The sequence below is a fragment of the Saccostrea cucullata genome, unplaced genomic scaffold (assembly GCF_032062105.1).
Source record: "Saccostrea cucullata isolate Sc308-1 unplaced genomic scaffold, CSIRO_AGI_Scuc_v1 ctg107, whole genome shotgun sequence".
Lineage (NCBI taxonomy): Eukaryota > Metazoa > Mollusca > Bivalvia > Ostreida > Ostreidae > Saccostrea > Saccostrea cuccullata.
In genome coordinates this window covers 189,294-204,733 of record NW_026928317.1, presented here as the reverse complement: position 1 = coordinate 204,733, position 15,440 = coordinate 189,294, and the positions used below count along the sequence as shown (strand labels likewise).

The 15,440-nt window shown below is 31.7% G+C and overlaps 1 protein-coding gene across 32 annotated transcripts in view; it reads right to left on the bottom strand.

Moving 5' to 3' along the window:
• LOC134277185 (uncharacterized) overlaps positions 1 to 15,277 on the bottom strand; it is a 37,330-nt gene extending 22,053 nt beyond the window's left edge. For 19 of the 32 annotated variants that reach the window (XM_062759494.1, XM_062759504.1, XM_062759477.1 and 16 more), the window contains exons 1-6: positions 15,158 to 15,277; positions 3,135 to 3,326; positions 2,466 to 2,555; positions 1,028 to 1,148; positions 653 to 767; positions 486 to 518 (exon numbers count right to left, since the gene is read on the bottom strand). In XM_062759494.1, coding sequence (XP_062615478.1) covers positions 486 to 518; positions 653 to 767; positions 1,028 to 1,148; positions 2,466 to 2,555; positions 3,135 to 3,326; positions 15,158 to 15,209 — 603 coding nt within the window. In that variant the 5' untranslated portion in view covers positions 15,210 to 15,277. Of the gene's footprint in view, positions 1 to 485; positions 519 to 652; positions 768 to 1,027; positions 1,149 to 1,885; positions 1,955 to 2,465; positions 2,556 to 3,134; positions 3,327 to 6,849; positions 6,916 to 12,761; positions 13,153 to 15,157 lie in introns of those variants that run through there. The other 13 variants (XM_062759486.1, XM_062759499.1, XM_062759491.1 and 10 more) reach the window with 5 other exon arrangements.
• Positions 15,278 to 15,440: the final 163 nt, after the last annotated feature.

The window sequence follows — 15,440 nt, the reverse complement described above, 5'->3', positions numbered from 1 at the left end:
TTTAAGTTTATCTGTCTGTAATAAAGCGTTAACAATAGATTTTGTTAAAAAACAGTATAGTTTACAATCGTATTAAGTTGTTATATACAAATTGTGAAACTATATTTATCAGATCGTTAACTATAGTTAACGGTTTGTAAACTATAGTTTACAAATCGTGAAACTGTATTTATCAGATAATCTATGTTTTGCAATCGCAAATGATTGTTTTCGGTGTTAAGTATAGTTTACGGTTGTGAAACATAGATTATCGCGTTAACTATGGTTTACAGATGTGAAATATGGATTAACATTGTTAACTATAGTTTACGGTTTGTAAACTATAGTTTACAACCGATAAACCTAGTTTATCGATTGTGAAACTATGATTATCTCATTTTTGTGAATTTGGCGTGCCATAAGAAAGAGTAGAGACATTCACAAACAGCAGTATATACTAGTAGAGCTGTACAAATATATAGAGACAGATTTAGAATATGAATAACCTGTCGTTTTTGCTCCTGGATTTCGTCGTATTGCTAAAAACATCAACAAAAAATCCTTTACATCAGTTGTCATCGATATGTTTACAGTTGCCATCCTATTTACAAAGCAGTATGCAATATGTTCTGCTTCAATAACCTTATCGCTGACAGTTCAAAATTCTACTCACCCTTTTCCTTTCATCTTCTCTATCTCTCAATCTAATCTGTTCCTGATATTTGATTCTCTGCCGATCTTGCTCAGTATCCATCATTTCTCTTCGTAATCTATCCCGTCCGTTCTCTCTATGGAAAGAGAATGTACTATGACGTCACAATCACAAATCTACATTACGCATACTCCATTGTGACGTCACAATGACTCTTTCTTACAGATAAGTTACAACGTCAAAATAAAAGCATAATTTATTCTTTACATGCATTTAATGCACACCACCTTTTTAATGAAGCACATTATATATGTTTCTTTTAACGGATTTTCTAAGTGAGGATTGGGAAATGTTTTTAAAAAAAAGAAGTGGAAAAATCGATTTTCTGAAACTTACTCTCTGTTGTCAAATCCTAATCCTCTCATTGGACCGGGTCGCACCTGTTGTGATTCCTCAATTCGTGGGTCACCTGACCCGTACTGGAGACTCCTGTGACCTTCGTCTAACTTTGGCCTGGCTATAAAAGTAAAGAAACTGTTTTGTTTTATATCATTGCTTAGGAAAAACTTACAAATTGCAGTCAATTTTCTCAATTACAAGAAAGAGATAACTTTTAGCAATTTCTTTTTTGCCTGAGACACAGATGAAAAATATTAATATGCATGTGTGAAATGAAATTGGGATTTTAGCAAAAACGTGTCATCACAATTGAACGAATTCTTCAGAAACATGTTGAAAAGTGCTGTTTGTCAATGTGTGTTATATGTTTTAAGAACAAACGGAACATGGGATTTTCTGCAATTAATTGATTAATATCTTGCTAGCTTCAAAACAGAAGTTATATGGGTATCAGCACATCAAGCTACATATGTAAAAAAGTGAAAATAAGGAAATTCAAGGAATTTTTATACACTCATTCGCTTTATCAAAAAGGAAAATGTTTATTACATATAAGAGTGGTTTTATGTACACATTGTTGCTTTTTTCCAAACAAAATTAAAAGAAATATTTTACTAGTAATAATATAAAACTTATCCAAAAAAAAAACGATATAGAACTGGTGTATTTTATGATAAACCATAAATAGAGAAAATAAATTAATCATGCAATATACAGTCTAAATACAATTTGAGTCAAAACTGGGTGGAACGTGACTACATCAAACAGCAAAAGAAGGCAAAAAAGGTTAAAAATCAGGATAAGTTCCATATTATGCAGACTAGCACACAGGTCTAAGAAGCTAGCTTCTATTACCATCACCCGGGTGGTAGGTAACGATTTCAGACGCTTGGGGTTTTGGAGCAACCGGTTCTGTCTTTCTAGCTGAAAGAGTAATCGTGTTTTCACTTGAATTTCCCTTAGATTCACAACAAGTCAATTTATAACACTCTCAAACACTGCTAGAGGTCGAGGAGCGAGTCCTCATATTAAAAAAACGCTGGAAATAATAGTCAAGTACGAAAGGTGAGAATGTTCTTTTATGCAATTGTGGGTAACTAGGTATATTAAAGATGGCATTCACTTGGGTAAGTGTGTAAAAATTGATTCTTCTCTTTAATCTATTTGGAACAAAAACCTTATAAAGAAGCCACTCGTGTAAATCTGTTTTACATGTTCGAGTGTCCCCCTTCAAAGCCAGGAATTGAATTAATGATTAAACGTTCTTCAAATGGAATAAAAACTTACTTCCATGCACTGGAATGTGAGTGCATGATATTCAAGTGTTTTTTGTGTCTAAGATAAAAGGGAATAGCAAAGAGAGAGAAGAATCATAAAAGGGTTTACGGAAGTTATAAAGCGAAATGTTCACGTGACTATGGTAATGATGCTATACCATTTTCCATTTGAGAATTTGCCCTAGGAGGCGGGGATGCACGTGGTCTTGCCGAGGGTCGATCGGTTTTGGCTCGTGTTAAGCCCGGTTCTGTTAAAGCCATATTGGAATTTTGAAATCAAGTTTGAATACAAATTTGATTAACTTAACAAATCACCTCATAAATTTTATAATTAGTTTGATCGAAATTCGCTTATTAAATTACTTCATAGAAATCTTCAATTTATTTAATGTTACAGTTTGTCAAATCTCTATGGTACATGTATAAATATCGTATCGATTGACTACTAGAATGGTTACATATAGGTGTAGTTATAGAATTGCAAAAATATATGTTACATCCTATCTATTGTCTAAAAAACTTTTGACTAAGCAACGTAAGATTGTTTCAGGAAAAGCATAAAAATATTACTTGCAACACAATGCTAAACATGTTAATATTCAACCTATTCTATACCTACATATAATTAGAATGGTTATAATACATTCTCAGTTTATTTACTCACCGTAGTAATCTACATTATAGCACAAATCAATTCCAATTATCAATAACCAATTCAAACATTGAAACATACAGTGTATCTATAAATATAAGAACCATAATGCATTGAGTCTCATTTTATTTAACTTCTTGCTATTGTATGTCAGGAGCACAAATATAAAAATTACCTGAATCAAAATGTTGTGATTTTCCAAAATATCTATTCACATCAGATCCATTCATAGCAGCCGAATTCCTCTTATATTGTGGATTGTGAGGGTTGAAAAAACTCTCAGATGGATAACCTTTGAACCGGAAGTCCTGATACAAGGGATTATCCTCCGAAGTATTATTGGTGGTTTTTAAATCACGTGGTCTCGCTGGAATTAAAAGTTGCAAGGAGGCAATGAAACAAACGGAGAAATGTAAGTAAAAACACTTCCAATAAACAGTATGTTCGATTTACAAATTCCAAATTAATTGTGATTGGTAAAAAGTCTCAAAACCAGACAGATTTAATTTGGATTGTTTTATGAATAAGTAAAAAGCTATTGCATGAGACCTACAGCCATTTATTGCAAGCAATCAAGTCTTTATTTCAACAATGAAATAAAAGGGTTTAAACAGATAAGAAAGTGGCGCTCTCTCATTCATCATTCATTTAGAGGGTTTTTTTTCACATTTTGAAACTTTATTGTACAGTAACTATATCATGTTAAAGTAATTAAGTATATGAAAATCAACACCCATCCTTTTCTAAGGAATTTGAAACTTCATCTACAGTATATATAGGTTAGAAAATCTTGGATAGTCATTATGTCGACAAGGTATTAAAGGCATTTTAACAACTGATATGGAACTCTACATGTACTGTAATGATAACAAGGCTGAGTGCCTAATACTCAATATTTGAACAAGATAACCAGCAAAAAAGCATAAACGTCGACCCTTTTCAGAACAGCAGAGTCGCTAACTGTCAAGACAACTCTAGGGCATTCAGTTTTAACTCTGAATGTGAAGGATGCCCAGTACAGTAGAACTCACTTTTAAGGAACTCAGATATAATGAAATCTCTATTGTAAGGATCATAAAGCTTCAAAATTACTTCCAGAAAATCATTTTTTACCGTCACATGTGCATACCGGGGTATCATTGTATATTTTTGAATCTATGCATTACAAGCTTCTTCATTGTATTCACAATGTTGTACAATTAGATAATGGTCAGGAAAAAAACAAAAGATTTCAAAGTTACATCATCTAAATATATGTAAGCTGCAAAGAGAATCATTGGAGACTATATCGTACTACAATATTAACATGCAATAAGGTTACAAATAACATAATCAATCATGAACAATTATTCCAAATTCCCCATTCAGAAACCTAGTTAATTATGCTGTTGAAGCATTATGTGTGCGTTGTTGATCTCCAATGATAAGATACAGATGGATTTTAAAAAGACATTGACACCAATTCAAATTGTTGTCAATGAAGACGCGACCAGAAATCCGCGACAGAGTTTATCTTGAAATAACTTTGTAGATAATGTCTGGAAATGGGAATGCATGTACTAAGTCTGCACACCCGTTTATAATATACTAGTAATTTAGTTTCCTTACACGCGGTGGGGTGTTATAACGATCTATTAAGCTTTTACTGACAAGGTTTTTTTTATTCACAGTTGTTAGTTCTCCGGAAAATCAGTGAATAGGCCCATTTGATTATGCGTAGTAATTGTTCTCTTATTTTGTTGACTTGTTGGTTGATTGTTACAAGAGTCATTCTCTAAAATAACAAACAGACAAATAAACAAGAAAAAGGATGGGAAAATCTGTCTGTGCAAAGAGTTATACGACCTCTGCATCAACAGATTTTAAAAGTTTATTGAACTGCATTGAATTTAACACAAACATATACACCTGGGTGTAGGTTCAATTATTATTCTTATTACGTAAAATTTTTTTTAAAATCCTTTTAAGCATTTGTTTCTCAACAGCAAATATAGTGAGAAGGTCCTGTGCTTTGACTCAAAATTAAGATATAAAACATTTCAAGCCTCTTACAACAGCGATCTTGATACAAGTGTTACAATCTTATCAAAGGTGTCAATGTTTGATCTAGAATCGATTTGCAGCTCGATTGAAGTACTCGGTAAGATTTTTTCTCTCTCGTAAACGTACAGTGGCCTAGTGGGAACCTATAACAAAGCAAAGTGACCTTGATATTTCAATGTGCTCCCCCACAAGGATTTTAATAAAAAAAATCATATAGCTAAATAATTTAATTGGATGGTCAAAACCCATTATCACCGGGCAATCTAAGTTTAAGATAAATATGCGGACAGTTATCGGGCAGTTCTCGTCTAGACGTGAGATTCGCCTTTGCTTGATACGAAAAGAGTTACCGGGGGTAAACAGATATCTACCTTAGAGGGACATTCAAATTAAATATTTGAATTGAATTCTGTAACCGAATCTACAAGCAAACACAGAGAATAAATTGGATCAAAATTGAAACAAAATGGTTTAATTTATTTGGAATTTAAATATAGGTCGTCTTCAAACGAAAGAGTTCCAAAGTTTGCTATGGTAACCTCACGGAGTGTTATGTTAGAATACTACGTGCTGCTAATTTACTACTTTAAAAATTAAAACTATATAAAGTAACATTTGAATTTGAAAATATTGAAGTTTTATAGTATGCTTTCATGCAAATTAAATGAATTTACACCTAAACCGAAAACTTCTCACTTTATCATGTTACCATGCAACCAAACAGCCCTTTATGAATTTTTCATGATATGCAACAAGTATGACAGATATAAAATCAATCTTGAGAGCTGCGAAATAAGCTAAAACTAAACAAAACCTCCGACTACAGTGCACAAAAAAACTCAAAAGTAGAATGCAGTGTCGACCATATTACCCAGAATCCCATCCATGTGGTGGCGTTCAAGCCGCCGCAGCTCCACCAAGCGGTGAACTAGTGAATCTTCACGCACCTGTGGCGTTCAAATTGTGAAAATGTGCAAAACAATAAAAACATCACACATAAAAAAAAACCTAAGCTCAGTGGGTCTGGTCCATTTTTTTTTTCTTATGGGACCATTAAATAGTCACGGGAAGTGTTAATTGAATAATCTCAGACTAAGATATTTCTACTGTTTATGGCCACTTTTCAACAATAAGTTGATCAAGAATCCATTTATTGCTGTGCAAAATTTAGAGCCAAATAGAGTTACTGGTCAATAGGAAAAGATTTTTTTATCCCATTTAACTGGAAAGGCAAACAAATTCTTTATTCATAACATCATATTGGAGATCAATTCAGCTGATATAATAGAAATACGTCATCATATACATGTACTTTAAATATTTCATTCTGTATTTAAGTTTTTAGATAATTCAATTTTGTGTCAAAGTTTTGTAAAAGTAATTGCCAAAGTAAATTCCAACTGAATTTTATACTTTTGCAAACACAGACGCAAAAGCAATTGATAAAGAGAAAAAAAAAATTTACCGTACTATTGACCTAGTTAGTTTGGTATCCATGCTCTTTACATCATTTTTTCGAAATCCCAATAAAATATACCCCAGTATAATTAAAAAAAGAAATTCCTGAGTAGAATTATTGATAATAATCGATATATATTTCATTTTGTCAGATATCTAATGAAAACTTGCGACCATACAAAAAAAATCTATACCCACCAGTTTGATTGTATTATCTAAATCCAACACTTCGATAAAACATGTGTACACTAAACTACAAAATCCTCGATCAGAGAACCACTAAAAGTGCACACATGGAAAAATCAATCACTGCCACAAAAGCGGTACTTCATAAATATAAGTCGTTAGTAATATAGTGCGCTTCCTTAGTACTAATTCTGTATAGTTACCTCAATTGTTTACACTCCTGGGGTGTAAAACTTTTGTATACAACGATTTACCTGCATAGTCGAGGGGCATGTTTGCACCTGTCTGAAATCTACACTTTAAATATCATGTGTTAACTCTCTATAACATTATCAATACCTCTTAATTAGTCATTTAATATGTCATCAGCACACACACTGAAAAACAAAATACTCTTTTTATTTATTAATTAGTGGTCGGGTCGAGACTTTATTGGGTAATTAAGTGTTTTAGAAATGAGGCCTGAAAAAATCAGGTACCTGGATACAATATTGATTTTTAAAGTCTCGCACCCTTGTTGATGATACAATCATAGCTTTGGGGCATTTAGGAAACATTCAATCTTAGAACCTATCATTATAACTTATTTTTTAAATCAAATCTGAATAAAATGAGAAGTGAAAATAAACATGCACCTAGTATCTGCATGTCAAGTATTTTATTTACAAATATTTGAACTTTTATTATTGTCTATTGAATAAGCATTGGTATTTTTGTTTATTGACCTATAATAAGCTTCATTCCTTTCATTTATGAAAAAATAAATAATATAGTCATAGTGTAATGCTAATATTAATCAACAGGCAATTAAACATGTTAAAGGTAAATCGCGGTTTGGAAAATATATGGGGAAAGTAATATTTGGTAACTTAAGTCCATTGTTTAAGGGTGGATAATCTAATGTCTGGCAATTTGACATGAATGAGAAACCCTGTCAATAGTTTAGGATTATGTAATCAGTATACCCGTTAATCCTTCGGTATATTGACAACACGTGTCGAAAAGGGGGAGAACTCTCAATAATCTCCAAATGCTACCTAGCTACTATAAGAAAATCGAATATTTATAAAATTCATTCACTGATTCATTTTGTTTGATTGATTGTGTAAAAGAGAGAGAGAGAGAGAGAGAGAGAGAGAGAGAGAGAGAGAGAGACAGAGAGAGAGAATTATAGTTAATCACATGCAAGGAATTTTTTTATTTCATGTGTTGAATCCTATGTAATTATTGATATGCTTTGCTAAAAATATTACAGGTTATCACTCAATACTCAAGTCAAACACATACACTTATCATCTTGCTTTTGCCGTCACCTTTGATATCAAATTTAAAAAAATTAAATGAAGATCACGCATTTTTTAATCTAAAACACAACGAAGAAGTGTCAGAAAAAGGGATTCAAACATTTTCAGTTTTTAAAATTGATTTTTAGCCAGGTCGATCAATGTGACATTTACTCATTCCTTCAAAGTGAAACACAAAATATGCACTGAATTACATGTCCCTGCTCTTAAAGAATAAAAAATAACTGATTGATAACCTCTGTCCTTGACTCTTAATATCACATTTCAGTATCCATGTATACCCCAAAGTTACAGCACAATTTACCAACGCTCTGGTATTTTGAATTGATTTCATAGCTACAATCTTTCCTATAATATGCCCCAGCTAATTGTTTTATGACTCGAAATGGTCACATAATATCTAATTGTCCTTTTAATGTAAATGGTCTGTTGGGAAATGTTTATATCTTTAGATATACCTTTTAGAGGGTCCTACAGATTTTAAGTTTGATTTCAATTGCCTTTCGAACAGTCTGGTCTTTAATTGTTTAAATTGCTCTATACTTGTAGAAAGTGGACCTGTTGTCACCAAGTAGATTCATTTTTATGTTTTTAACAACAGTACGAGATAGGGTCGAGTGCCTATGTGCACTCAAAGATATCTGAAAAAGGTTAAACAATCCTGTAATTGTTCTACCAACTCAAGATTGACTCTACTGGAGTTATAGATCAATATTGTGGAAACAGATTATATTTTGAAATTTGGAAACGCTGTAATTATTGTAGGGTAAGGTACAAAGCTAGATTTTGAAGAGGCAGGAAATCGGAATTTTGACTGCATAGCTACCATATTCAGGAATTTTCCCTGTAGTCAAAATAAAGAGGAAGTCGGGGTAAAGTCGAGGCAAGCAACAATCCTAACTCAAATCAACAAAACGCAAAGTCTAGAACATTTATGAAGATTATTAACATAATTATTGGCTTTAAAGTTTAGGAATGGAATTTCACTTTGCATTGATCTTTTACGAAAATACTTCTTGTGACTAAAGAAGGGTCAGTTTAATGCCTTAATATAAGTGTACTAGTATATACTAAATATGATTTATGAAAAGCTATTTTATGACAACGTAATTCAACTTCAAAAACTTCAAAATTCAATAAAACGAAAAGAAGATAACCCTTTCACAGTGTTCAATAGATGGAACTAATTATTGGTGCACTATTAAAATCAATTTTCTGCAGTGGAACATGAGAATTTGCAAATATTAATGAAAAGCTAATAATTATTTATTAAACGAGTCTAAGATGAAAAATCAATTCTTAAATACTAGAATTCCTATATTGTGCAAATCCAATACACAAGTTGCTCAGTTGTGTTTAAATTGGAGTGTCTGATGATTTCTTGCCAATTTTTCTCATGCCAGAAAATGAGACAAAAAGCCATAATGATAAATGCTATATGGTAGCTGTATGTTTAACAACACGAGGTAAAATCATTAAATATAATTCTGAATACAAAATGATAAGTATATATACAGTATGTATACAGACGTTTACTGCATGAAAAGGAACTTGATTCCAAAAGCTTACATAAAGTGGTTTTTAATAGAAAATTATAGTTACTTTGATATTCACTTTATCGGGATCTACAGTTGACCCACTGCATGTACGTTGTACATCAATAAGCTGATTTCTTGAAGAGAGTTAAAATATACAGTCAAACCTGGATTTCTCAAAGTGGGTCAGAATAACCATTTAAATATACTGTGAAATCATTGATTTTCGAGGAGGGGGGGGGGGGGGGGTCTATGTTTTAATATTTAGAGGCCCGAATATGACCACCACAAAATCTAAATTTTCATATGCAGTACTGCATTCTTCTACAACGGAATGAAGTTCCCACATAAACCAATATTTTGTACTTAAACCTTGAAATTTTACAGTATGTAATATTTAAGTAGATACTCAAATTCATGATTATATAACTATAACATCCATGCAAATAACCTTATCATTATAACATTTTGTATGATTACGACTATAAATGAATTATACATTTCATATTTGAAAAAGTCATGAGCATGTGGAGGTCTTTTATTACAGAAATCTGCGCATGTGGAGATACACCAGCTTTTCTGAGATTTGATTGTTTGTGTCCAAGGAGACCCTAGCCTGCTTCCAAATGTAAATGGTAATTAATGCAGAAATCAATGAACCCCATATTGTCTCGGAATGTCATTTTTAGCCGACAAAATAGAACAGAGAACGACATTTCACTGGGTGCCGCAGCTATAACATGAGAGTTTCTATGGCGTGAAAAGTGATTTGTTCCTAACATTATATGATCAATAATACAAAGTCTGCCATTAAGCCAAATTCAGATACAAGCAGAAGGGGTCTTGTATATTTGGTTGAAGAATCATTGAAGGATATATTAAAATCCACATTTAACAAAGAATCATTGAGAATATTCAAATGTTTCTATAAATCACTTTCCTAATACTTGATATTCAGGTCCCAAATGCCTCCTTTTAATTTGAAAACACATATAGAAAACTTAGATATTACGTCAGTTTACCTGTTTGATTAAATGAGTACCAAGTTTGCTTGAGATTAAAATTGAATCTACTCTCCATTTAAAATCATACATCGTATAGCAATCCTCTTCGTGTATTTCTCAATGGTTTGAACAATCCACTGAACAAAAGTTCTAAGAACCAATGACACTACACTGAAATTGATTTTTTTTTCAAAATCCATCAACATTCTCAGCTATTTTTTTTTCTTTCCTCAAATGGCATCATTTTTTTTTCAATTTCAGACAACATTTTGAATTTACAGTAATTTTCAAATTCTCTCTCTCTCTCTCTCTCTCTCTCTCTCTCTCTCTCTCTCTCTCTCTCTCTCTCTCTCTCTCTCTTTTTTTTAATCAAAATTCGATACAGTCCACTAAACAAAATGTCAAAATATTCAATTTGTTTGGAGTAGACTCTCAGACAAGTATTTTATGGCATCTGATAGTAGGTCCCAAAATATTTTAATATGAATAAATGCTATGGCCAGAGGTGAACTATAATGCAACTTCAGTTTGTATGCGATTGCCAATAACTTAAGCTGCACTAAGAAGATTGAGAAAATAAAAATTATACAATGAGCAAATCTTTTTATAAGGTGCAAGGATTATGTATTCAATAAACAATGACACTCTATAGTATACTTTCGTGTTAAATTTTGGACCTTATTATTCATGCACATCAGTGAGAACAAAGATAGGGTGAAACTGATATGTATTTTGTACACTCTTCTTTTTCTTCACAATGGTTAAACAAATATGTCAAAACTCTTTTTTTTAAAACGCTAGAAAACAAATCAATTGAATTCCCCTCTTTTCACTCAATGGCAAATCTTATTCATGCAAAAAGAATTCCTACTAATGTATTGTACACCCTCTCCCTCTTGCCCCTCCAATATTTAAATAACTTTTGTTTGAAGTATTTATACATACATACATGGATACATGTATTTGCAAGTTGATATACTTATTATGAGACCCCCTCCCCCCCTACTCTTCTAATGTTTAAATAACTTTTACTGGAATACTTATGCGAATTGAATTACGAATCGAAAACTGAGATTCCTCATTTCTCTTCCTTAGTTTCAATTTGAAAGGTATTTAACTAAACCTTGATCCTCATAATTTTACTTCATTCTATGAGTTCTAGCTCTCTGTATTATTTTTTATAGTTTTTGCTTATTTGCCAAGTTTAACCAGATTAAATTGTCCACTGTGGAATAGGAAATAAAATATAGATTTAAATCCAATACCCCGATTTGGCACATTAGATTAGATAAGACGTAGGGGTGCTTCAGTTTTTTTTTAAACAGATCAATCTACATTGCTAGGGTAAAATTTTGCTATTATGACAGATTAAAAATTTAACATTGGTGTTATGTATCAATTAAACAAGTTACTTGCCTACACATTTAACTTTCAAACAGTTGAGGGAGTATTTTCAATGCTTCAGTTTATTTGTTCTGCGGATTGACTTCGACAATCGATCAAATAATAAATCTTTGATAAATTAATGAACCGAAACTTCAAAAAAGGAGATAGATATTAATTATAATGGTTGACTAAGCGGAACTTTTTAAAATTGATATATACAAATTATATAGTCACAGCGACAAGAGTTTGGATACGTTTATCATTTTCAGGAAGATACGATTGGTTGGAGTGTTGTGGCTTTTTCAACCTTTGTAATTTGAAGTCGTGAAGGCATGAATCGGAAGAGCAGGGAATTCAGTAGTTTTGTCCTAAAGCACTTTCGTACCATAAATGAATAATTTAGATGCTAGTATCATATCATGCTTCAACTTTAAAAAATCATTGATATAAAATGTCATTTCAATGATCCAAGCTTAGAATATGAATGTAGCCAAATATATTGTTTTTCTCTGTTTGAGAGTATCAAAAAAGCAGGCTTTATTAATACTTCTAGCTTTTCCAGCTGCGTTTTCCATATAAAGCTTAGTAGGCAGCTTTTATAAAAATGTATTTTAGGATGTATTTCTAGCCAATCCTCTTAGTATTACCATGAACATAGCAACAGCTACGATCATCTTTTTTTTCCAAAAAGAGATTTTACTGTATGGTTTCAACTGCGATTAGTGTATCTTGAAATGTTATTTCAAAGTGATTTGATATTTTTCATTTATTATTCCCCCCTTGTTTGGGGATTTGTTTACTCTGATCACCTTAGCAACCATTTAAATCTTCAGAATGTTTTATTCAAAGCAAAATGAATTGTTTTTTAAAATTATGTTATACTTACGTTCTGGGGCTAAAACGAATGCCATTTTCGTCACTATGTGTGTATTCCTTCACTTCAAATTTAAGATTAAAGCTGCTATGAATAAATAAGCACCCAGAAAATTAAATCCCAATTTTTTTCCGATTGTAACCACCAAAGTAGAAAGAAAGTTAATTCCACATTTAAAAAAAGTATCAAATCCCTTTTCACCGCACACAATCTAGCGTTGCTTCAAAACACCGATTGCTTGCCAACAAGAAAATATAAAGACGGTGTTTGGTTAAATGCCACGGGAAATGTACGGAATTGGTCAATGTTGGTAAAAACAGGGAAAGTCTGTGAAGTGTTTAAACTAATAGTGAAATAGCCTCCTGAATTCTATGCGAAAGCGAGGACTATATTCCTATTTTAAATATTGACTTCTGAACATAAACTGCTAACTAACCATTTAAATAATCTATCTTATACATCGCCGTTCTGTTGTCAATGGGAGTTAATGTTTTATAGCAATCTGTTAATTCTGTAAAGGTGGTTTAACTCACATTTTAACTTATTAATCTTTCACTAGAACCATATTTTTTACCCATCAAAAATTTCTTATTCATAAATATATGCCTTGTGTACATTTGAAATTAAATGCTATTTAAAAGTGTATGCCTAACAATTTAAACCTAGTCCAAGAAAGGAATCTTTTAAATGAATATATTTCGACTTATAGGATTGAAAAGAATTAAAGGCAAAAACAAAAATATTGATCCAGTGTAACAAAAGCGCTTTTGTGAAATTTATTGTTTAATCACATTCCAAAGTAACTCACTGTGTCTTTTTAGAAAATATCATTGAAAGTAAAGAGATAAGACCAAAGCATTGGCTTTTTCTGTCTTTTTTTAAAACCCTATAAAACAAAAGACCGATATCTGATTCCAGTTGAGCGTGTAGAGACAATGACTCTATTTTATAGCTAGGTATTGATTAAATAGGCTTTTTTCGACCCAAGTATTTATTAACATAGATTTTTTGACAGCAGCCCCCCTATAAACTTGATATTGGATGACAATTAAATTAAACATATAATATTGATTAGAAGAAAGAGGTCATCTAATCATTCTTTCATGATCAGTGAATAATTGAGAATATCAACTTAGCATCACATTATACCGGTAGACATTGCTTCAGAGAAAAGGAATGCTAAATGGGTTCCATTATGTCAGAGAATTTGTTTCTGCAGGTTATGTAAATTGTACTTGCCAACGCAAAAGACAGTCTGTAGCATATCAATGAATGAAGCTGTCCTAGATCAATGGTCGTAGGATTGATAGACTAAGAAAATGGCATATTTAAAAGATTGTCAGAATAAGAAATTGTATATCAAAATGTCCTAATTTTTAGCTTACAAGAAACAATCTCTCTCTCTCTCTCTCTCTCTCTCTCTCTCTCTCTCTCTCTCTCTCTCTCTCTCTCTCTCTCTCTCTCTCCTTTATATTTAAGATTTCTTTGACAATAAGATAAGATTAACTTTAATATTAGCAGTTGTGTATATCTAAAGAAAGCTGTGTTAGTTATTCAATTATTTCATTCAACATTGTGATGTGAAAACTTATAAAAACATTAGCACCATCAATAAAAATGTCATATTCCTTACCCTTGTTTCATTAAAACAATTTTAAGTTTTATTTGCTAAAGGGGCTTGGTTACACAAACTGAGAGCAAAATTATTGCTTTCAATGTTTATAAAGTGATTTAATCTTTAAAAACTTAAAACATCGTTCAATTTGATGATATAGCGAGAGTAGACACAGTATACATTGTCTCTCAATAATGGGTAGATCGAACCAGTATATAATGTATCGCACCGTCTGCGATATTATGTCATTATAATTCTCAAGTAAATACTTCTGTGTCTTGTGAGAGTTTGTCCGTGGGATTTGGCAGGGGGCTAGGAAGATAATTTTATCACTGATCATTATGTCAACACAATAGGGGGCTAATCTACTTTGTGTATTCTACTACCCTGGAAGCAAAGTAAATTTAGATTTAAACACTTTTGCTCATAGCATTGGAAAATCGTTTCTCAGTTCGTACTAACTTTTTCTTCTTCTTCTTTTTTTTTTTTTTTAAAAAGAGTATTTGTGCTACACTACTTTAAATTCAAGCAATACTGTGATTTTTTTTTTGAAAATAAAATAATTTCAGGATTAGTGTTAGATAACTTTATATCAATATATTTTTTATCTCTTTCTCAAAACTTTCATTTAAAAAAGTCTGGAAAAAAAACGCTGCTTTCACTTTCCAGAAAAATGACATTTTTTCTGGAATTTAAAAGTAATCTACAACTACTTAAGGAAATTTTTTTTTAACTTTAAACTTTTTATTTGATCTATGTTATAATTTTCTTGTTTAAAATTCCTAATACTTACGATCATGTGTCAAGGTGAGAGGACCTTTATTTACATCAATTTTTAATGCCATATTTTGATTCTTCTTAAATATCAATATTTACAATATGGTCATTAATTGGGATTAACACGCTTATTTTCCGGAAGCGTGGATTTGTTGTAATAATTGTCATGGTGCGATCAATTGAATAATCGAAAGGGAGAGTAATTTCTTATATAAATTTTTCCTTGTGAAATACTATAAATATTCATGTTTTTCTATCTTTGACGCTTAAAACTATTACCATATTTATTTCCAGAGAAT